This window comes from Micromesistius poutassou, assembly GCF_964030765.1.
Source record: "Micromesistius poutassou genome assembly, chromosome: 1".
NCBI classification, from domain to species: Eukaryota; Metazoa; Chordata; class Actinopteri; order Gadiformes; family Gadidae; genus Micromesistius; species Micromesistius poutassou.
Genome location: NC_140271.1, coordinates 16,522,886 through 16,546,175, shown reverse-complemented (window position 1 = coordinate 16,546,175; position 23,290 = coordinate 16,522,886). Strand labels below are relative to the sequence as shown.

The 23,290-nt window shown below is 48.9% G+C and overlaps 1 protein-coding gene across 1 annotated transcript; it reads left to right on the top strand.

Moving 5' to 3' along the window:
* The first annotated feature begins 1,209 nt into the window (after positions 1-1,209).
* Positions 1,210-19,512, top strand: kmt5c (lysine methyltransferase 5C). The gene is made up of 9 exons (XM_084488399.1): positions 1,210-1,501; positions 2,170-2,302; positions 4,380-4,545; positions 6,300-6,409; positions 8,026-8,189; positions 8,698-8,717; positions 9,079-9,215; positions 9,355-9,506; positions 11,656-19,512. Exons 2-9 carry the CDS (start codon positions 2,190-2,192, stop codon positions 17,271-17,273), a joined length of 6,480 nt encoding a protein of 2,159 aa, XP_084344525.1. The 5' UTR covers positions 1,210-1,501; positions 2,170-2,189; the 3' UTR covers positions 17,274-19,512.
* The last annotated feature ends 3,778 nt before the right edge of the window (positions 19,513-23,290 follow it).

Sequence of the window (23,290 nt, the reverse complement as noted above, 5' to 3'; positions counted from 1 at the left end):
TGTGGGGCAGACATTAATCTTAGTCTTCAGTAGTCTCTGATGCAGCCGAAGTCTCCCAAGTGGCAATTAGTTACTTTGGGTACTTCCAGAAAACGCCTCTTCTCAGCAGGGACTTAACGAGGGCAATCCTACCAAAACATGTCTGTCTGGGTAAGAGTGAAGACATGGGCAGAAGAAACAAGGCTGGAGAGCAGAATAAAAAGGGTAGAGGTTAAACGCTGCAGAGGTGAGGGGGCACTCTTGGAGGTGAGGGGACAAGGCTACTGGTGGAAACCAATGGAGGGAGGATCATTCTTTGGCAGAGGTGGTGTGGCTCATACTGCTTCTGTATTTTCTCAGTGGACTGGTTGAATATTCCTGCCTCTGTCCACCATGTGAGCAAACAAATGCAAAACAGTTTCCTTGCAACCCGGTCACTAGTTCTGCACACACAAATTTGTCTACGTGGCACCTGATAAGCTTACCACAAATGATTCCAGAATGACATTCATGACACCACCTGGTATTTGTTTACCCTGATGGTATCCCTTAGGTACTTTCTAATTTACTTCATAACATACATTTTATTGTATTACATTTCCCTTAATTACATTATTGCTGCAGTAATGTCTAATGTTTGCACCAAATGTATTCCACTGAATGTGCCCTTTGATACATAGTTTGCTAGCCTTATTCCTTGTTTGTTTTCATTCAATATACATGTATTTTCAAGTAAAGTTTTAGTGAAGTCCATTTATTGTCACACTTAACAATACGGGTTTAGCAGCATTACAGAGTTAAACTATTGTTGTCCAAGCTCCAAATGGTATTGATGAGTATTGTATAAAGCAATAACAGGCCTCCTGTTTTCAAAATGTACAGCAATCAGAGGGAGGGAGTGTGTGTTCGATTGTTAGTGATTGTTTGGGTCTCCTACTGGTTATTGACTGGATCAGGACCGATCTCATAAGGTAGTGACTGAATGCAATTATTTCAAGTGGAACCCATTTTTAAGATCTCACCTAGAGCCCCACAAACACAGGCCGGCTCCGCCCACAAGCCCCGGCCTGCACCAATCACATCGCCTGAAGCCGCGCACTGCGCCGCATTCCGCCGGAGTGACCTCCCCCTCGACCAATCGCATCACACAGGGGCGTCGTCGTCAGCTGTAGTTCGGTTACGCGGTGGACTCCACTCATCAACTTTTGGCACTGGACCTATTTTTAGCAAAGCAATCGAGCTAGCCACCCAGCTACACAACACGACAAGCGTTTACTCCCAACCGTGAACTCTGACCGGACGTTTTTTTAAAACCGTCCCGTGTGCGAGTCACGTTGCGGGGAAACCACTTCGCGGGCGACAGACTGCGGGGATCGGGCCAGGACTGGGTTAGCTTAACACAGCGACGGGGCTACGCTGGGGCTAGGCTACGTGTTGTGCTAGCTAACGGCGTCCGCTGCAAACCCGCTGCAACCCACAGCCCGGTCCGACGATAGTTTTGCGGGCTACAACACACTCCCAGGTGAGCCTCGTGAAACCTACTACGTCCCCGACGTGTGTGTTGCCACAGCGTTTCATATTTAAACTGCAGCAACACACACACACACACACACACACACACACACAAAGCAACGGAGCCAGATTCACCTAGCCTAGCTTCCCACTTGATGACGGCTAGCGTTAGCCGCGTCCCCCCTGGGAGTCGAGCTGCGACCCTCCTGCTTCTGGATATGTGCGTGTTTGTTTACCTCGTAACCCCGCCGAGGTGTTACGTTCTGCTGACATTGTTTGAATGCACGGTTGACCCCCGCCCGGTCCGAGGCTCGGGGTCATGCATTTGAAAGGTCTGCTCTGCTCTGCTCTGCAGCCTCAGCAGCACAACGTCCGCAGACCGCGGGAGTCTGGAGATCACTGACATGTTTTGCGGGACTGAGCCAACCCGTCCTCGTCAGCTTGTAGCTGGTTATGACACTCACGTGTGTGTGTGTGTGTGGGTGTGTGTGCGCGCCTGTTTCTGTGTGTGCGTGTGTGTCAAGATAGCAGCGGGAACAGATCTGCGTTTCTCCGATCTGCGTGCCGTCCTTGCTGGGCGGGCTCGCCCTCTCTGGGGAGGGTATGGGTGTTGCGTGCTATGGTTGCGTGTAATGCCCTCCGTTGTTTGACCCCCCCCCCCGTTTCCCTCTCCCCCAGCATGCGGATGGTGGGAGGAGATGGACGGGTGCACTAGAATGAGTGTGAAGGAGCTGTGTGAGACAGATGACCTGGCCACCAGTCTGGTGCTGGACCCCCTGTTGGGGTTCAGCACGCACAAGATGAATATCAGGTAATGCCCGCTTTTGTTTTTATATCACGTGTTACTTCATGCTGGGATCATGCAAGGTATTGCGTTGGGGATGCAGAAAATACAAAACAGATTTATCGTGTCGTCCTGTCCAGCGAATCATATCAGACACATTGAATGATGACCGGATGTTGTTGCTGTTGCTGTGCAGCAATACGTTTCTAAATTAAAACAAAGAGATAACACCCTGTCCTTTATTGAGCTTTATCAACCCAGAGATCCCTGAACTGTGTTTGCGTCTCAATAAACCACATCCGGTTTAAGTGATTCTGAATTGCATTGTAATTCAAAGCTGTCTTGCATTTGATTGCCAGGTGTGAGGAGTGTTTTTCACTTTTCCACTTCAATACTCACTTGCTCTATGACCCTGGGTCCAGCACTCAAAGGCTTGACCTCAGCGTTATCTGTGTTACAAGCGTTCAAATTTCTCAACTACTAGGAATGAACATTGTGTCTTTGATAATGATAATGATGATGATGTTGATGGTGGCTTTATATTGTTTAGACCCTTGCTTATCATTTATATGTCCTGTCACCGACATACCAAACCAATCGAAAATACCATGGAAGCATTTAAACTGTTATCTTATCGTGGAAACACTGAGCCTTGACACCTGGAAGTGTGTGTATGTGTACGCGTATGCGCCTTGACTCCACTCACTATACAACACTGTGTGTGTGTGTGTGTGTGTGTGTGTGTGTGTGTGTGTGTGTGTGTGTGTGTGATCCAAGCGCCTGTCATGAATCTTGCTTGAACTGTTGTCAGATTGGTATCCAACTAGTGTCGAGTGTCTCCTGTTTCTTATTTAAAAATGTCATTTGAGTGTGCTTATAAACTGAAAGTGACAATGTTTATACAAACAAGAAGAACAAGTCGATTTAAAGTGAACAAGCAAATAACTCTTGGAAGTTATGAAAATGAGTAATCGATGATTCCAGTCTGATGGTGCTTTTCAACTTGAAAGCAAGTCCACCAATTTCTTTAAAGATTCTAGGGACAATAACAAAAGGTTGTCGAGTGCGTCTAAGTGAATATGACGATCTTAATGGCACAAAAAGCTGTTTTAAGTATAAAGGATAGTGAAAGTAAATGCATTTGAAAACAAAGAGCAACCAATGAAGTAGTCTCCTGGAGTGAAGTGGCGCCGGTTAAGTGAATCGTACATGAAACGACGAGGCGTGAAGTAAGGACACCTCAGGAGAACTCGACAAATAATATTGTCAACGACAGTCAAAGGATGAAGATGGGTTTCAGAGGTGGTCTGGTAAATGCTATTACCATAATCAATACAACCTATCAATCCTATCCCTGACTGATGTGACGTGTGACGTGTCTGACTCTGCGACAAAGATCACACATGATGCTTTCCAAACCCTTTTGACTTGCCATCTAAGAATACACCGTAGTGACGACGAATATCGAGAACGAGGGATGCTGGGTTTGAGATAAATGGGCCAAGGTTGTGTTCCACTTCTAGCAGAGGAGGAGATGACCCCCCCTGACCCGCGCGTTCCTTCAGTACGGAGCTCTCTTCCTCCTCAGTCTGCATTCCCACAAACATTATGTCCAATCCCAAACCTTAAATAGTCTGTATAATAGAGTTTGTTTCTTTACCTGTAGGAGGGATGAGTGAGTAACACAATACCGTGTTTATTTCATGGTGAGTGGGCAGCAGAGCTGCTCAGGAAATCATGCATCACTTTTTGACAAGTAATTCGACGAGCGTTTGCAAATGCATGCATGCATGCGGTTACAGTCTGGTACTCCTCAACAATGCGGGGTCGTAAAAGCAGGATGTTGTCTCCCTTTGTTATCATTTAGAAACGTATTGCTGCACAGTACATCCGGACATCTTTCAGTGTGTCTGATTCGCTGCACAGGACGACACAAAGATTTTGTTTTTGTGCATCACCAACGCATTACCTCGAATGATGTATCCCAGCATAAAGTAATAAGTACATAATGTCTTTGTTTAAGGAACCGAAGGCTGGATAATGAGCCGCCATGCCGTCTTGTTTTCTAACCCTGGTCCTGCACCCCTCTGCTCCCCCTCCGCAGCCCGGTACCGGAGGTCCGTCGCTGGGGGAACCTGCGGGAGACGCTGCTCCGCTTCCAGCGGCTGCACGACTTCCAGGCCACCTTCGAGGCCCTGACGGAGGGGGAGCAGGCGGGGGCCTACTTCAGCGAGCTGGGTTCCCACCGCCAGGAGCTCCTGAGACAACACGTGAGACTCTTCAGCTCTTCTGAATTATCCGCTGGCTGTAGAGCCGGAAGAGGCATGCGAGGGGATGCAATGTTGCGTTTTGCATTGTTTACATTCTGGGGACTTGGATGACGCTTTTATCCAAAGCAACTTACAAAAAGTACATTGGTCAGAAGATAGAGAAACATCAGTATATCGCTGTCGGTACAGTAAGGATGTTGATAGAACCAAGTGCCAAGCACTAACAATCGCTAGGCTTCCCCGTACACAACAAAGATAACCAGGATAAGATTCTACACAATGCTAAAAACTATTTTTTTTAAGTGCAAGCAAAAATTTAGAAGATCTCCAGCCATAGTGCTTGGAGAGCCTCTGATGACGGCGTGGATACCAGGGCTGTGTGTGTCCTTATTTATGAAATAAAAAAGGTTGAAAAACGTGGTAGATGAAGATAATCTATGATGAAAATAATTGTCTGTACTGGTTTTTGGATGACGGGAAACTAATGTTCTAAGTTCATAGTGTTCAGTAATGAATGGCAATTATCAGACACTAAGTGAACTCGCTGTTTCAGATTCACATTCAATAACATAGGGGGAGAAAAAAAATAATACCTTCATGCTGAGAGTTTCAGGACATGGCGATATCCCCATGGTTACGGCCCATACTTTGTCAACATTATTATTTAATTATTTTCATTTTATTTTTAACTAGTACGTGTCGTTGAGCATGAGCGATGTTGTGTGTGTGTAAAATTCACCAAACACCTTTGTGATACCTACCTCTCTCAGACGCAGCCCTCCACATAGAACACTATCCAGACGGCCCTCCACACTACACTGTGGCGTTCGCACACACTCTCGCTGTTGGCATCTCTTCGTCATGGCGATGAAATGCCTCTTGACCGGGGTGCTTCAATGTCTCGAAAAGAGACGTGCAATAACACATGATTTTACACCGTTGTTTTTTTTTTTCCTCTGCATTGCTCCCTTGTTATTGTAACAGTGACGCAATATAGCATCTATTACTCTGTTTGAGTTCACATGCGAGCAAGATGAAAACAAAAACAAAACTTTAAAGTGCCAGTGAACCCAATACTCCACAGCGATCATGAAAGTAAATACTGATTCTGGACGAGAAATGTTAATGGGTTTCACTGTTAGTTTCATCGTAGTAATAAAGTGCTATTGATTCATCCCTTCATACTGTTGAACTATCAAATAGCCAATTCTGTCTTCGTCTCTCTGGCTTCCCCGCCAGTTAGCAGTTGTTAACATCTCGACGTCCGTGTTATTCACAAATGTTCTGCCTTTCAAACCTGCACCGTCAAAGAAAGCGGTGTACGCACTAGGCCTGGGCAATGAAATAATAAATTATCGTATCGTGATAGACTTGTGATCAATATCAATATAAAACATGTTCACTATGTATCGATAAGAGACTGGACCACGGAACCTAGCAGTTTGGTTTGTTTCACAAACACGGTTCCATACTTATTTACAATATTTGAGTGTTTTTCATTGTTGTATCAGCATTGGAGTATTTATCAATTTATCAAGGACAGTGGAAGGTCATATTTAGTGTTAAACAGAAGTATTTAAATCCAGCATGGTAATTCCTAGTCTTTTTAGGTCATTCAAATTATCAATAGTTATCAATATCGATCAATATGATCGCGTTATATCGTCATATGTCTTTCAGCCATATTGCCCATGCCCGGTACGTACTGAGATCGGTCCGCAAGCGTCTAAAGTGTGACCTCTTGCTCTCCGCAGGTGTACCGCTACCTCAGTGCCTTCCTGTCGGACAGCGGCGTCCGCATCGAGTCGTGCGACCGGTACTCCTCCGAGACCAACGGGGCGCGGATCACCTCCACGCGACACTGGTAAGGACCTGCTGAGGCACTGGTCTGCTGCCGGGGTCACTGGTCTAATCAAAGACGAGGGAGTGTGGACACCAGGTGTGCCGGTGGACAGGCTATAGTCATTTACACGGAGGCCATCTAGCAGACGCTTTTATCCAAAACGATTTACAATCAGTACATTTGTCACGAGAAAGAGAAACAACAATATATCACTGTCGGGTACAGTAAGGATGTTCATAGAACCAAGAACTCACTAGAACAGTCACTAGATTAACCCATTCCCCGGACACAACAGAGATAGCTAGGATATGACGTTACACAATGCTTAGTACTATTTTTAAGTGCAAGGACGTGCATAAGAGGGGTAAGGGGGGAGGCTATGCAGAGTCTAGGTGAACTCTGAACAAGTCGGAGCACTATTCAGTTGTACGGTTTGAATAAGTGCACCCTCAGGTGATCCTAGAGTGGAATAGGGTCGAGAGATTTTCTTTTTTTAGAACTTCACCTGACAAACTGTTCATAGCAGACGTTGCTGTACACTTGATTCAACATAGAATGAGGTAGGCCATTCCATGTGTGAAAACCAACAAGTGCAATCTGTCTGCTTTCATATGGTTCGGCAAGTGACTGAGGCTGGCTTTACACGACAACGATCTGAACACGAACCGCGAAAGTGGCGTTGCGTTCCCACTTTTCATTCCGCTTTTAGACGAGCGGCTTTGGGTGGAAATCTGCGTGCATACGGTGACGCAAAAGTGTGTGAAATCCGACATGTTTGTTGTGGTTTGCCTGTACTGCACATGGATGTGACGTAAACGCGTACGGGACGAGAGCCAGCGTGAGCAGCTCAGAGCACACTTTTGCGTTGTTAACCCTTTAGACGGAAACGCAACGGTGGAGCATTTTTATTTAGATTTCCACTCTGGAGGGTGGGTTCATTTTTTTGTGTTTTTAAGCCCCGAAAACGCTTGTCGCGTAAAGCCAGCCTGAATCACCATAGTAATATCATCATTTCATGCAAATGTAATTATTCAGTCATGATTATCCATTGTTTTAATTCTTAGAAATGTGTTAGGTGGGTGTTTTTGTGTGTTAATCCCGCCACAGGGATCAATAAAGTATCTTTATCTTATACTAAAGTTTAATGCTTTTATTTTTAAATGAATTAATCAGTATTAATGTCGACCCCTGATTATCATAGGGTTAAGGTTATCAAACCCTTTGTTTACAAATGCCAAATATTCAGACATGGTAAAGAGGATACAATTGTTTCTATATTTATGAACTGGTTTATCTTTCTCTGCAATATCCAACAAAGAAAATAAATAAATAATATAAAATTGATTGAATTCAGATGGCGCTTTTCAAGGTGAAAGGACACACACACACACACACACACACACACACACACACACACACACACACACACACACACACACACACACACACACACACAGAGAGAGTGTTAGTCACACACTCACCCACTACCATCGCCATATTTATAAAAGATAACAAAAACACAACCTCACACGCCCTGCTCCTCTGTGCCTGTGTGCAACCCTACCCACCCACCCACCCACCCACCCACCCACCCACCCACCCACCTGACCCCGGGCTGTGCTCTGCTCTGCCTGCAGGTTCATGGGGGAGCGTGTGGAGGTCCTCCTGGGATGCATCGCCGAGCTGAGCCCCGCCAACAACGCGGTCCTCCGGGCCGGCGTCAACGACTTCAGCGTCATGTACTCCACCCGCAAACGCTGCGCCCAGCTGTGGCTTGGCCCTGCCGCCTTTATTAACCACGGTGAGCCAGACGGCCCCCCCGGGGCCCCGCCGTGCCTTAGGGGCGGTGGTGGCGGCGGCGGTGGCGGCGGCGGAGTTAGGAGAGGGTCGTTTCCTCTTCAGTGGTTGTGGGTTTTTTTCCACATTGAAGCCACAAAATGTGTCCGGAGGAAATGAGGAATGATGAAACGTTGTGTTGGGGAAATAGGAATGATGAATGATTAACGTTGTGTTGGGGAAATGGGAATGATGAACGATGAAGGTTGTGTTTGGGGAAATGGGAATGATGAAAACGCACATTTATTATCATTCAGTTTTGTTGAATTGCAGTCCAGATGGGCTCACCCTTAACAACAAGGAATAAAGGCTCACCCCTTAACACAACATGTCTTTTGAATAGTGTTATTTTGGTGATTGTAGTTTTTATAGTATTTCAATATATACTAATATTACTTATATAATTTTAGCGTTATATATTTTTTTTATTGATGACTCTTTTTCTCTCCCTTTTTATGTGTCTCTGGATATAGACTGCAGACCAAACTGCAAGGTAAGGCTGAGTAGCACGACATCTGTTCTGTTGAAAGGTCGGGCTAAAACCAGATGTAATCACACTTTTCCTCTGCTCTGTTGAAAATATATAAATCAATCAAAACATCCTAAAATATCGTGTGTTCCATTGCTGCCTCCCTAATCACATATCCATCACTTGCCACACCGGGTGTGTGTCACCACACCTTTTCACACTAAATCCCCATTTTTATAAAGACGGGAACCAACATTAAATACATTCCTTGCCATTTCATCAAAAACGACGAGTACACCTGTCCCTTTGTTTCACGCTGCTCTGTCCTCCTGCCCCGCCCCCTCCCCTGTGGCCCCGCCTCTCCCCTGTGGTGGCCCCGCCCCAGTTCGTCCCGGGTGAGAAGAACGGGGCGTGTGTGGAGGTGATCCGGCCAATCGCGCCCGAGGACGAGATCACGTGCTTCTACGGCGCCAGCTTCTTCGGCGAGGGCAACGAGATGTGTGAATGCTGCACCTGCGAGAGGTGCGTAGTCGAGCCACACCGCCCTCCGCCCCCGTCGCCGTTGCCCCACGTCCGCGGCGCTCACGTACCCGTCGCCTGAGCCCAGCCCCCGGGTGCCTCACTCTAATAACGCCGGTCGTCTCCCGCTACCCGCTTGCAGGAAAGGAGAGGGCCACTTCAAGCTGCGAGGGAAGCTGCCCGACTGCGAGGAGACAAAGGAGAGCGGGAGCCAGGCGTACCGGCTCAGAGAGCGCCGGCTGGTGCAGAAGAGGGGCTGTCCCGCGAGGCCGGCCTCCCTGGGCGCGCACTCAGGTAACACCGGCGACAACTGTTGTTGTTGCTGCTCTTGTGTCACAACAAGGTTAGCGCGAGGCTGAGACGAGGCTGATGAGGGAGAGCGCTAATGAGGCCTGTTAGGGTTCAGTGAAAGGTGTTTAGGCAGAGTGTTTCCATGTGAGTCAAAATGTATTGATGATTAGGAAGGCACGTCAGGTTTTATTAATCAAGCCGTCGGAAATGAGAAGCGCACTAAGCTAGACAGTGCTGTCGGTGATGTGGAAGCGCTTTCATTTCGGTGTTCATTTGTTGGAATTGCCGTAGACGCCCGTCAGGTATTAGTGGGGGAAGTGCTCTGTGGGAATATAGAAATGATATTAGACCACTCCCAGCTATTTTCTGACCAATCGGGGCATCTCTTCCCTGATTGGTTGGGGCCAGAGCCTGTTAATGACATGCATGCACCGTGCGTTGTTAAGCTCCACCCCAGACGTGTTCATGGAACCCTCTTCAAAGGCAGTGATGTAAGAGTTGTCAATGCAGCACTATATACCAGGATAACAATCTTTCATCTGACTTCCTAATAATTCATTCAACACATGACTGTAGAAGGAATGTGATGCAAATTGCATTCCCAGACTGAAAGGAGGAGAATAGATGTATGTCTGTAGTATGATCTCATGGAAAATTATTCTGTATCGGCAATCAATCTATGTAGTGCAGTGTGTGTATTAGTCACCATTCAGTCATCACTCATGGTCCTCCTGTCTGATGCTAGGGAAGATGTTACCTAAGAGATTATAACGTTTTTTTTCATGGATGTTATCAGATAGACCTGTATTAAACATTAAAGTGTAAAGATCAAGTTGTACCTTTTCAAACCTGGTCATTTTGTTGTCGAGTGTAAATGGTTTATATATATATATTTCTATTTATTAGATTCTTAGCAGCCTAGTGAAAGCCATAAAGAGGGTCCAGATTTCGTCTGTGAGCAGCAGGTCTGATGGTAACTGGGGCACAGGGAGAGACCTGACCTGCCTGTGAATGGGGAGGAGCAGCATGCGGTAGAAGACAGAGAGACGGTGGGAGGAGTGCTGGCCGCTCTGTGGGAAAATGAGTTGGACGGCCGTTCATTCATGTCCAAGCACACCGAAGGGATCCGTTGGCGGGGGAACTCGGAAAAATGTCCCTGTGTTTTGTTGTGTGAAGAGGATGTTGGAACTTTTGGCTGACCCTTGACCTCTGGCGTCCTCGTTCAGTGTGCGTCATTGTGCTTAACCCCCCCACTGTTTTTAAACGTCTCCCTAGTGAGGTGGCATCTGATGGAGTATAGTGTTAATTTGTCAGATGGTAGGAAGAGTTTACGTTCCAGTACATCTAATGGAAGTTGTCGCACACAAAATGTATTTTGGGATCGATTTACATACAATACATTGTACAACTGTAAAACTTGTATCTTACCTGGTGCAAATCGGATGTTTTCCAAGTAGGTGTTAAAGCCCCGACTACACATTGGCTCCCGGCTCCCCACACCTCCGCACTAATGTGTTTTGAACGCTCGGTCATATTGAAGGGTGTCCCAATGGGCCAATAGGGGGTAGTGAGGTTCCTGCCCTCCAGATGGCTCCATCAATGGAGCGAATGCAGATGCTGGCTCTGTGAGGAAGGACCATAATTAGTATTCCAGAATGCATTTTGAGTACTTTCAAAGTTCAACAGTGGCTGCCAACATGAACCCAAATAGTGTAAACGGACGATGATATGTAATCGTTATATACATTTTTTTTTTCTATGTTTATGATTTTCAAATGTCTATCCAAGCTGGGTTCAAATTTGAGTGTGTCTCGTTTGGCTAGTGTTTCTTGTACTCCACTATATCAGGCAGGGCCTCAAAAGGATTCAGAGGGCTTTGGATGTTAGCTCAGTGTTCAAACAGGGCCCAGACTGTGCATGAGTCAGTGGCTGTGTAGCATTTTGGGAAGAACGACGTATATGCAATGTCTATTATCAGCAGGTTTCAAAACCTTTTTTGTCCAAAATTATTGCTTTAGTCACCCCGAATTAATCAAGTTATTTTGCACTTATGTATGCTCATTAGACAATTAATTAGCAACAATGTGCTATTGAGATGTAAATTCAGACTTTCCTTTACCTAATCCGTTTCTTCCTTCTCTCTTTCTCTTAGCCATCCCCTCGAGGAATTCCTTCACCCAACAGATGAGGAGGAATGCCTTGATCAGCAAAAAACTTACTCAGACGAAGAAGTGGCGAAAAGCAAAGCACAGGAGATCGGAGAAGAAGCCTTTCCCTCCCTCCTCCGCCAAACAGGGCCGCTCACTCCCACTCCCGTTGCAGATTAAACTCAAGGAGCTCAGTGTGCGAGTACAGCGCCACACTGTGGATTTTCTGTTGCACTGTAAAGACCCCAGAAGCAAAGAGAGGGCCTTGCTGCTGAGCTTGGAAGAACTCAAGCCAAAGGTCAATCGCGCTAAACCACCCCCAGTTAACGACACAAAGGCCAGGAACGGAAAGGCTCACTGCAATGTGAGCGTCAGAACACTCGGGGAGGTCAACTTGAAGCCATTTACTCTGGACTCCTCTGTCTCCTCCCGGGATAACGGGTCAACAGTTACAGGAGTGAGTGTGAGTCCTTTAACGGTGGTGGACACACCAGTGGTTCACCCAAAGATGACCACCAGAACCAGGGGCATGACTCAGAACTCGTGCAGAGTGCCGACGGGGTCGGGGACCTCAAAGGACCAGGGGGCGGCGGCGGCGGCGTGTCCTCCCAAAGACGTGGACAAGAAAAACAAAACAAACGTCCACAAACAAACAAATAAAACTGACAACGTTACGCAGAACCAAAGCATGCCCACCACCAATGACAACAGCAAGGGCACCTGCGCTGGTTCCCAGACCACCCGTGACGCCTGCACTGCAGTGAAGGAAGACATGCCTCCGATGCCGGTCACACAGCACACTAAACAGAAGGCCATCAGGTCTGCATCGTCGGCTGCTAACAAGACAATCCAGACCAACCAGCCTACAGGGCAAGTCATGGGACTGCTTCAGAGCCTCGCAGACAAATTAGTGAATAATGTAGTCGGTCGGGGCCCCACCCTGAAGAGGTATGTCACAGTGAACCTAACACGGGTGAAGCTACCCCAGCGTATAGAGAAAGACGTTGAGGAGGGGGGCAAAGGTTCGCCCGAGAAGGTGAAAGTCCGAACACCACCGTCCGACAGAATCCTCCGCATTAGACCAGCCAGTCAGACGACGACGACGGCGGCGGCGGCGAAGGCCGATGCTCTATCGTCAGTGCAGAAACGAGATCCCAAGCAGACGGCGGCGTTGGGTTCAGAGGTCTCCGCCGCCGCTGACAGTAAGAGAGTGGTGAAAGAGATGTTTTTCAAGCCCAGTGACAGCGTTAACCTCAGAAGCAGGCGGGCGGCGGAGCCTGTCAGCAGCCCGCCGTGCGCAGCGGAAAGGGCCGCGGAGAAAGGCGTCGAAGTGCAGATAGCCTCAGGGACAGAGGAGGGTCAGGTGCACGAGGACGTGGTGGGAAAAGAGCTCTCTGAAGAGCTTGTGGAGACCGCGGTTGCTCCGAAAATAACTGTTGCACCAGCTAACGGTAAATCGATACAGAACGAGGGCGAGGGAGCCGAGTCCTGCACTGAGGCAAGCGTAGGGCAGGAGAATAACAAACTCATAGCAAACCCCAACGCAAACAGTTCTGGTGACACACCCGAGGCCAGGGATCAGAGCGACGGGCTAACGAGTAGCAGAGTTGTTGAAGATGTAATTAAGGTGTCGGCTAGTGGGGAGAAACGGGATATTGGCATTAAACAGGCAAAGGTTCTGCTTACTGATATCTTAAAAAACGTGAGCGGTGAGCGAGAGAAGAAATCTGAGGCAGTTAAGGTGAGAAATGAGATTCCTACCTTAATTCATAATGAAGGGCAAGGCGATGTAATTGAGATACTTGATGACGAGCCATGCCCCATACAGGGGGACAGGGATTCTCCTCCGGTGCCAAAGAGGCAGTTAAGAAATCGAAGAACCAGGCCTCAGCAATTAGCTCCAAATGCTCCAGAAAACCAAGAGAAAGCAGAGAAGCCCCCCAGTGTAGGGGACGCTGCGAAAAACAAGCCAGCAGTGAGTCAGGACAGTGTACAGAGGTTGTTGAGGAAAAAAAAAAGTGAGTTGACAAATAGTTCAGACCCACCACCACCCCCACAACCGGAGCCCCCTACTCCGCCCAAAGCCACGCCCACAGTTCACCCAGACAGCAGTTCACAGACCCAGTCCAACATTCCTCTGAAGAAACGTATGTTTCGGAATTCCGTGGACTTGGACTCGGAGCCGACCCCGAGTTCCCCCCCCCCCTCGGACCAGGTCTCTAAAGAGGTGCCCGAGCTCCACACCCCCACAGAGAAGGCGCTGGACTCGCCTGACTGCACGGTGGGGGGCGGAGCCGCGACCAGAGAGAGTAAGGTGAGGCAAAGGAAGGGGGAAGCTCAGAAGTTGACGACGGGATGGGCGGCCAAACAGAATTTTTTCGTCAAAGGAATTCGCTACAAGGCGCTGGAGTTTCGGCAAACCCGAATGTTGAGGAACATGACTAAGATGGTGGAGGCAGAGAAGAAGGAGGGAGACGGGCTGGACCACGGTGAGAAGCCCACAGAGGGCAAACAAGATGAGCCCGTGGCGTTAAGTAAACCGAAACTCGAACAGAGCCAAAATACTAACACTGGAACTGAGGCTGCAGCCATTTCGTCCGTATCGACCGACATGGACAAAGAAACGGAGCAGTTCAAAATCCGTTTTAAAAGAAAGCGGGGGAGGGTTTGGGAAATGGAGAAATTAAAACAGGAGAGGTGGAACTTAGAGCAAATGAAAAGGGAGACGTCTCCAACATGTGACCCCTTTAAAGCGATAATGGATTCAGTGTCGGTCTTAAACATGGAGATGGAGGCTGCCCAGGCCCACGTCAAAGCCAGCATCAGGTCAAAGGATAACTTACATCATCTAAAGAGGAGGGCTCAGAGGTTGGTCAAAAGTCAAGCCAATGTTTTTTCTGCAAGTTTGAGTTCTGATCTGAGCCAAGTCTTGGATCCTAAAAAGGCTTCAGTGGAAAGCAAGGACGACCTCGGCGCTCAGGTCTGTAAGGATCAGCCGCAATTAGAAAAGAGTCAAATCACCAGGAATGCCCCCGCAGAGACCCCGCTCGTCGTCAGCCAAAAAACCAAAATGGAAGACCCTTTTCTAAAGAGCAGCTGCCGCTTCGACAGCGAGCTCAAACCAAAACTAAAAGTGGAAGGCAACCTGTTGCCGAGGATCAAGCTACGACGACGGGACGACGATATCTGGGAAGTGGATAGCCACGATGGGACTGTGACGGAGACTAAGCCCAAGCTGGAAAGACAACACAGGCTGGATTGTATGGAGAGCAACAAAGGGCTGGGGAAAGTAAGCAAAACGGAAGGCAAAGTGAGCAGCGCCGTCAAGCTCAAAGAGGAATGCCCACACTTCTCCTTGTCCCTGTCGCCGCTGTCTCTGTACTCGCCGTTCAACGACAGCGCGGCCGCTCGGGGGATGGCGTCGTCTCCGGATAGAACAACGGAGAGGTCGGTGGCGGAGATGAGCAGTGTAGGCAGGAGGCCGCGGCACCGAGTGGAGCGAACGCGCCAGAGCGCTGCCACGGAACCGCCCACCACCACCACCACCTCTTGTCTTAGTCATTCCCTCCAGCAGATCGACAACAGTCTGTCCCGGCTCTCCGAAGGCCTGTGCGAATCTCAGGCCTTGGAGAAAGCGGCCATCCCCAGTGCGTCTGCCTCGGTGATCCAGCCCTTGTCCCACTCGCCGCCCTTCTCGTCTCAGGACAGCATGTTCACCGCCGACCCGGGCTTCCTCAACTGCTGTGACGATGACCTTCTGGACTTCCAGTGTCTCAACTTCGAAGGTTACTATCAGACGCAGGAGTGTCTGCCCGCCTCGCCGTCCGACCTCTGTCCCCTCGACCCGCCCACGGACCCCTTCAGCAGCCCCCTGTCCCACAGCCCCACGGACGCGTGGAACCCGGAAACGCCGTACCTCGGCCCTCCCAGTCCGGGCAACAATTTCAGCAGTGAAGAACTTCCGTTTTTGCCAAACCTCGGTTCTTCCAAGGGCGACTGTGTTCCCCTGGATTACACGGTGAAGGACAACCCCAGGGACAGAATGCCGTTCACCTCAAACTTCAGTTTCCCGTCTCTGAGCAGCACTGAAGCAGCAGCCATGGACCGCTTTTTGAACAAAAACCCAGGGGCCAGGGCCATGTCTAAAGAGGAGCCCAAAGTTCATCCCATGACCCTGGGAGGCAAACCTCCGCTGTTTGGCGAAGGGTTTGGCACTGCGTCGCAGTCTCAGATAAACCCTGCCCACCCCTCCAGTCAGGCCAGTGCCAACTTCAAAACCATCGCAAGCACCGGGCAGCCAAAGACCCAGTCTCACCTCCGGAACATGGGTCCGTTTCATCGTGTGAACATTCCCAACAAACCCAAAATCTTCCCCGGGAATCAGCATAACGCTGCGCCCCAAAGTTGCTCCGCTAAGTCCGTCCACCCCCAGCAAACGGCAAACAAATTCTTCTCTTCCCAACTCTTCAATGTAAAGAATCCAACTCCCGCAGACAATCTGTTCAATCTGCCGGACAAGAACTCTTCTGTCATTCACAGGGTTCTGAAGTATCAAGGAGGCAAACAGACCCCCAATCTGTGCAGCGCACCTTTCAAAGACAACGTGGCGGCCGGCAGCCCGTCTGCAATGTTCAAACGGTTCGGTGACCGAGAGAAGAGCCAGCATAGTGACAAAGCCGGCGCTGGTCTGGACTACGGCAAAGGAAACTTTGCGAGCCAAGGGTTTACATCCGACAAGGGTATGGCACATCATTACAACTCTAATCACCCTGTGACAACGCACTCCCACAGCCACCAAGGCAACCCCGTCTTCACCCAGTCCTTCACCAAGAGCAGAACGTTGTCCGACAAGCCCCCGGGTGTTGAAAACAATTTTGTACACGCCAACTTTGCGTCACTACCGAGACCGTTCTTCTTCCCCAGCAAAGTGCCTGAGAGTTACGGGCCAACGCAGGGCAAACACCTCATGGGGGACAGGACGCGAACCCTGGCCCCGGACAAGCACCAGCAGTCATACGCTCAGCACGACACCTTCGACTTCACCCTCGGCCCCCCCGGCACGCCGTCTCTGTTTCAGCACAACACGCACCAAGTACCCCACAGCGCACTGCCCGGCACACCAGCATCGGCCAACAAGACTCAGTCGTCCCAGTCGTCCTGCTCCGCCCCTTTCCCCCAGGCGTGTCACGGACCCCCGTACGTACTCAACTTCAGCGGAGACCACTCCCTGACGCTGGGCCTCCGGGACGGGGCCGAGAGTCTGACGTGCTCCGGCCTGGGTCCCACGAACTACACCTATCACTGCCTCATGGAGCCCTCCGGGGCCCAGGGCCGCTTGGTGCTGGAGCCCTGCGGGCCGCAGCTCTCCAGCGCCGCCCCCTTCCCCCCCGGGGGCTTTTCAGGGTTCAAAAGCCATGAGGACGCTTACAAGAAGGACCCGCATCCGCAGTGCCATCCCGGAGACCACCCGTCCACCTCCCACTCGTCCCACTCGTCCCAGTCCCACTCGTCCCACTACGGACCCTCTGCGTCGTCTCACTCCATGGGCTCCAACAAGCCCAAGAGGGTGAGGCTCGTGGTCACGGATGGCACTGTGGACCTGGACCTGCAGTACTCAGACTAGGACCACCCGCCCACCCACGGAGCTCAGGAGCTCCACCTGGCCGCTGCACATGGGAGAGATTTGAACGTCTTTGCGGTACAGATCACATCGTGGTAGCGGTTGATGCTGAACGGTTTCTTGTTTTTTTTATGGGATTGTTACGAAAATTACTGATTCTTTTCGATTTGAAGAAGGGATGTTATACAGATACATGGTTTACATCGTTTTGGCGCTGGTTTAGTTGTTACACCTTCCGGTTTTTTCCAGGTTTTCTATGGAAAACGTTACCTGTAATATTAGTGGGTCGGACATGGTTCAGCTGTGATACCTGGGCCTCTTTCAAACACGACTTAACCTTTAAACCCACCAACGGCTTCTGGATAGCAATATAAGTAAAGTATGATCATGTTAGTTGTAAGGAGAGTAGACCGATTGATAATCACGTACAATTTGAGGATATGAAATCCGCCCCTATTTAATCGCCTTGGAATAATAATCCGGTAGTACTGAAATGAAAATAGAATTAAGAGAAATGCATTCACCATGTTGGTAGACATGACTCTGAATTGAATGAAATGTTTCCCAGTGTTTTACTTCCTGTACAATGTATGGCAGTACAAACCAATGAGGCACCAGTGTCCCCTTTTTTCTTGTAATCGTGTGTATTGGCAGCTTTTGTGCTCGACTCTTGAATAACAATGTGATATATTGCAGATTTTTTTATTTAATTCTATACATTTGTATTAAGAACACTTGACCCTCATTTTTGTATGAGACGGCCACCATTGCGGCCGTCGCTTGGCGTCTTTCTTGAGTCCCCTGAAAAGATTCTCCCCCGATTGACAGAAGGGCTGGGACCTGATTCGTGTGAATCACAGTGTTGTAATGTTTAGCCAACCGGGATGGATTATCGTAAACTCATACCCATCGTAGCCTTGAGGTTACTTGTGTGATCGGCAGCTGCATCCGTTTGGGGTCGGCTCGTCTTTGCGACGCGGCTGAAGTGGGTGACGTCACTCACGCCACCGGGTGGGCGAGTGTCATTAGGCGTTACAAGCCGTTTGAAAACCGGTCTTTTCCTGTGTTGTAGTGACGCCACGAGTGGGCGTGTTCACCTATGATGTACGCTGGATAGATCAGTCCACCAGCCTGCCCAGTGGACTGTGGCGATTGTTGCTGATCTATTCGTCACACAGCGAGGTGGACACGCCCACTAGTGATATCACTCAAAACACAAGGAAGAGGCCGATTTTCAAACGGCTTGTAACGGCCAATCACACTCACACCTGGTGGCATAACACCACCCCTTTAACTTTTCATTCGCTCCCCCCCCCCCCACCCCACCATCCCCCCATCCCCCCATCCTGCTGTTTCTGCGACTCTAGCTCGGAACGTTCTAGCTCCCAAACCTCCGCTTCAACCGGCTCTCTTCAGTACCCTGCTGTGGTGTACGTCCTGCAGCTCACCGTGTGCACACGTGTGTCCGGTACATGCGTGCACCTCCTGTGTAACTCAACGTGAAGTGAGTGCATGTCGCGGTGAATCGGGGTCAGCGATGCGTAAAGGGAAAGGCTGCCGCGTACACCGTGTTCTTTCAAACGGTTCCCACAAGTGGGAATACAGAATTCCAGGACAGCTCTGTTGGGGAATATAACGTGCATGAAGGGGGCTGGCGCTCATCATTTCCAGAATCGGTGAATTGATATAACTTGTTCCGTCACCCCCACACACACACACGCACAAATACAATAATGATGACGAATTATAACTTGGTTTGGCCCCGCGATAACTCGGTGCAAAAAAACGCTGAAATAGAATATTCCAGGGGGTTTCATAAAGTTATTCACTGTTACGTGGTGTGGAAGACTATCCCCAGAGCATTCCACGACGCACGCAATTTTTGTGTGCCTCTCCACTTAGCAACCTCTGTTCATCCATTCGTTCCCGTGGCGACCATGGGCCTGTACTGTACTGTTTATATGAAAAGGCCAATTGTTAATTTAAATATCCTCATTCTTGAAATGGTGCTCTTTATGTTGAAGTTATGTTTTATTTAATTGTACAAGATGCTGAACTGTATATTTACTTATTTAACTTTAAATCAAGTTTGACCTATAACTGACCACACTTTACATATATGGTTTGTTTTTTTCCTACCTTGTTGAAAGTGATTCTTATGCCAATTTGAACTGGCATTCCGGATAGTCTACTGTCATGTACAAATATAGCCTGAGTCATTAAAGATGAATATTTCATTTTTTTTACATTGTCCTCATGTCATTTTTAATCTTTGTAAACGTCTTTTGTAAGAACTGCGTTGTCACCTCAAGAGGCCTCATTTATCATTATCATTTCCCCAGCTAATTTGGCTCTGCTGCCTCACAATCTGAGGTATTGACTTGCTGGCATCAAAGTAAAATGAAGATTATTGACTTTGCAATATTTCCATGGCGCGAAATAACCCCCAAAAAACCTGCCACTGGTGTTCCAGAATCCACCACTGGTTCAGCTAAAGTGAGCACTACCAGTCCGACTCTCAGTCACCAGCGCTCTAATCCAGCGGACGTGTATCATAGCATACTGCCAAATATCTCACTGGCTTTCCCAATTAATACTTAAAGCCTTTTCTACATGTTGTTCGTGGGCAGTGAGAGTCTCTTCTGAGTATCTTATGAACATCTTACTGGAGCAGATGGAGGGAAGCCCCACATCCCAGCCAGGGAAATGCCGCAAATAACGCTACAGTGGAAATATTACACATCGGAAAAATAGGAGCGGAGTGCGTTGAACATCACCCATATAAATTATTATTACTTAATCTATTATGTCAAAGTGTTTTAGGCCGAATTAAACTTAAATGAAAGTCCTTGGTCGCAAAGGACACAAGTAAGGACTCCAGACCTTGTTGACTTCTCCTTGTTTTGTTTTTGACCACGTCTGACCTCCTCTGCTCCTCCTCGGCTCCTCAGGGTCCGCCCCGCTGCCCGGCTCCTCTTGACTTGCCCCTCCTGCCCGGGACGTGACCCACTTTTACTCTACTTTGCTGCTGGCGTCTCCTGAGCTCCACTAAACGGTTCATTCATTCTGATGCGAAGTATAGGCTAAAACACTCTAGCACCACTGAACCGTGCCTTCTGATGCTAAGGTACAGGCTAACAATAGCACCACTGAACAGTGCCTTCTGATGCTAAGGTACAGGCTAACAATAGCACCACTGAACCGTGCCTTCTGATGCTAAGGTACAGGCTAACAATAGCACCACTGAACCGTGCCTTCTGATGCTAAGGTACAGGCTAACAATAGCACCACTGAACCGTGCCTTCTGATGCTAAGGTACAGGCTAACAATAGCACCACTGAACCGTGCCTTCTGATGCTAAGGTACAGGCTAACAATAGCACCACTGAACAGTGCCTTCTGATGCTAAGGTACAGGCTAACAATAGCACCACTGAACAGTGCCTTCTGATGCTAAGGTACAGGCTAACAATAGCACCACTGAACCGTGCCTTCTGATGCTAAGGTACAGGCTAACAATAGCACCACTGAACAGTGCCTTCTGATGCTAAGGTACAGGCTAACAATAGCACCACTGAACTGTGCCTTCTGATGCTAAGGTACAGGCTAACAATAGCACCACTGAACAGTGCCTTCTGATGCTAAGGTACAGGCTAACAATAGCACCACTGAACAGTGCCTTCTGATGCTAAGGTACAGGCTAACAATAGCACCACTGAACAGTGCCTTCTGATGCTAAGGTACAGGCTAACAATAGCACCACTGAACTGTGCCTTCTGATGCTAAGGTACAGGCTAACAATAGCACCACTGAACTGTGGATTCTGACGCTAAGTATAGGCTAGCATGTGAGCGCCACCAAACAGTTCATTCTAATGTATAGGCTAAGACTTTATATTAAAAAAAAAAAAAAATTAAGAGGAGCAGATGCAATCATTGATTGCGAATCCCTTTACTAACATCCAAACAAAAGCGTTAATAATTTCAAACGTAAGCGCCGAGAACGTTATTCAGAAGATTCCTACGAACAAAATGCTCCAGTTTTACAGTCGCTGAGACATTGTAAAAAAGGAAGTTTCTGTCTGGTGTTGTGCTGTGCTCTCCCAACTATTTCCGGCCTCGCAGTCTTCCACTCTGGTAAATTATTCATGTCCACCTCCTCCTCCTCTCCCACGGTTCCTCTGCGCTGCACGTCGGCGTTCCGTGGAACCAGAGGAACACGCAGTCTTCACCCTCAGAGGCTGATCATCATCACACTCTACATTTACATTGAGGGGCGTTTGGCAGACGCTTTCATCCAGAGCGACTTACAATAAGTACGTTTGTCAGAAGAAAGAGAAACAACAGTACATCGCTGTCGGTACAGTGAGGATGGTCACAGAACCAAGTGCCGAGCACTAATCATCGCTAGGTTAGCCCGTTCCCCCGTATACAACAGAGGTAGCTGGGATAAGATGCTACACAATACTAAGTAGTATTTTTAAGTGGCAGGAGGTACAACATACAATAAGTGTGTAAGAAGGGTGTGGGTGTGAGGGGGGGGGTTAAGGGGGGTATATAGAGTCTAGGTGAACTCTGAACAAGTGAGTACAAGATTGGCAGGGAGATCGTTCCACGGTCTGACCCGGCAGCGCTGAAGAGTTGTGTCAGCATGGTCACCGCACAGCATTCAGGCAACAAATGTTACCTTCAGGTGGGCACAGATTGAGAGAGGGATGGAGAGAGAGAGAGAGAGATAGAGAGAGAGAGAGAGAGGCTCAGTCATCTGTGAATGCCCCGTAGGAAACTCAACAAACTAAACAGCCACCTGCTCTCTGTAACCTTGAGAGCGAATCCACAGGCCTGAGTCAGAGGCCGGCGGGCCAGTTTGATAGGCTGTTGAAACACACACACACACACACACACACACACACACACACACACACACACACACACACACAGTCCATAGAAACACACGCGCACACACAGAGAGAGGGCGAAACGAGGTGAGCGTTGGAAAGATGGACCGCCGATAGCCATTATTTCCCAGGTGAGAGCGGGACTGTAAATGAGTCGACGCGTTGAGTCATTAGTGTAAAGTACGGCCGTGACGCGAGGCGGCCGCGTGATTGCTCGGATGAGCCGGAACACGTCAGCTGTGTGTGAGCGGAGATATTGCCGTTGGTGTTATTGCAGCCATTCCTCTCCATTAAGTCTGGATTCTTTGGTCTCCAGGCGTTCCCTCCCACAGCTTCCCTCTTCCCCCCCCCCAACGGAGATGTTTCTGTCTGTCTCTGTGTGTCGAAGCGCAGAATATCCAGCAGAACGTTTTGCGTCTGCGATTTTCAAAAAGATGTAAAAAAATAAAAAAGGAACCTCAATTCTTATACGATACGATACAACTTTATCAATCCCCCCCCGTAGGAGAAATTCATTTGTCGCAATCGTCATCTCAGCATCACCTGGTTCTCACGGCCATCGTGTGAAGTGACTTGAATTTAGACCGCTTAGAGTTGACTCCAGGTCGGCGTCACACACCCGGTCTAACAGACAGACCACACTAGACGATCCCAGAGCAGTGGGGTCGGGACCCCGACCCCCCAGCCCGGAACAGCAAGGTCTGGCTGCAGAACCCTATCCATTTCACTGTCACTGTGGCTATTTATACAACTGCCCCCCCCCGTCGCATTCATCAGCGGAACCATTACAGGGTCGTCGGCTCATCAAAGCCGGTCTGACATGCCTCACTCAACACTGATTGGCATCATGGAGTGGATTTCTACTTGCTCTTCATTTCAGTGCTGGCATTGGAAGCCCTCCCACCTCCACTTAATGGTGAGCGCGCTCGCCCCCTCCTTTCTCTCTCTCCCCTCGCTCACTCACTCGCTCGCTCACAGTCGAACACACACACACACACACACACACACACGCACACACATGCGCGCTTTCTCACACAAACAGGCATGCATGCTCTCTTTCAGTGTGCACACCAACAAGCCATCACACACGCACGCACGCACGCACGCACACACACACACGCACAC

Excerpts from the sequence above, each read along its gene's own strand:
- kmt5c (XM_084488399.1), top strand. The coding sequence starts at position 2,190 with ATGGACGGGTGCACTAGAATGAGTGTGAAGGAGCTGTGTGAGACAGAT. Across the intron at positions 4,546-6,299 it reads AGGAGCTCCTGAGACAACAC|GTGTACCGCTACCTCAGTGC; the intron begins GTGAGACTCTTC and ends TGCTCTCCGCAG. Across the intron at positions 9,216-9,354 it reads GAATGCTGCACCTGCGAGAG|GAAAGGAGAGGGCCACTTCA; the intron begins GTGCGTAGTCGA and ends ACCCGCTTGCAG.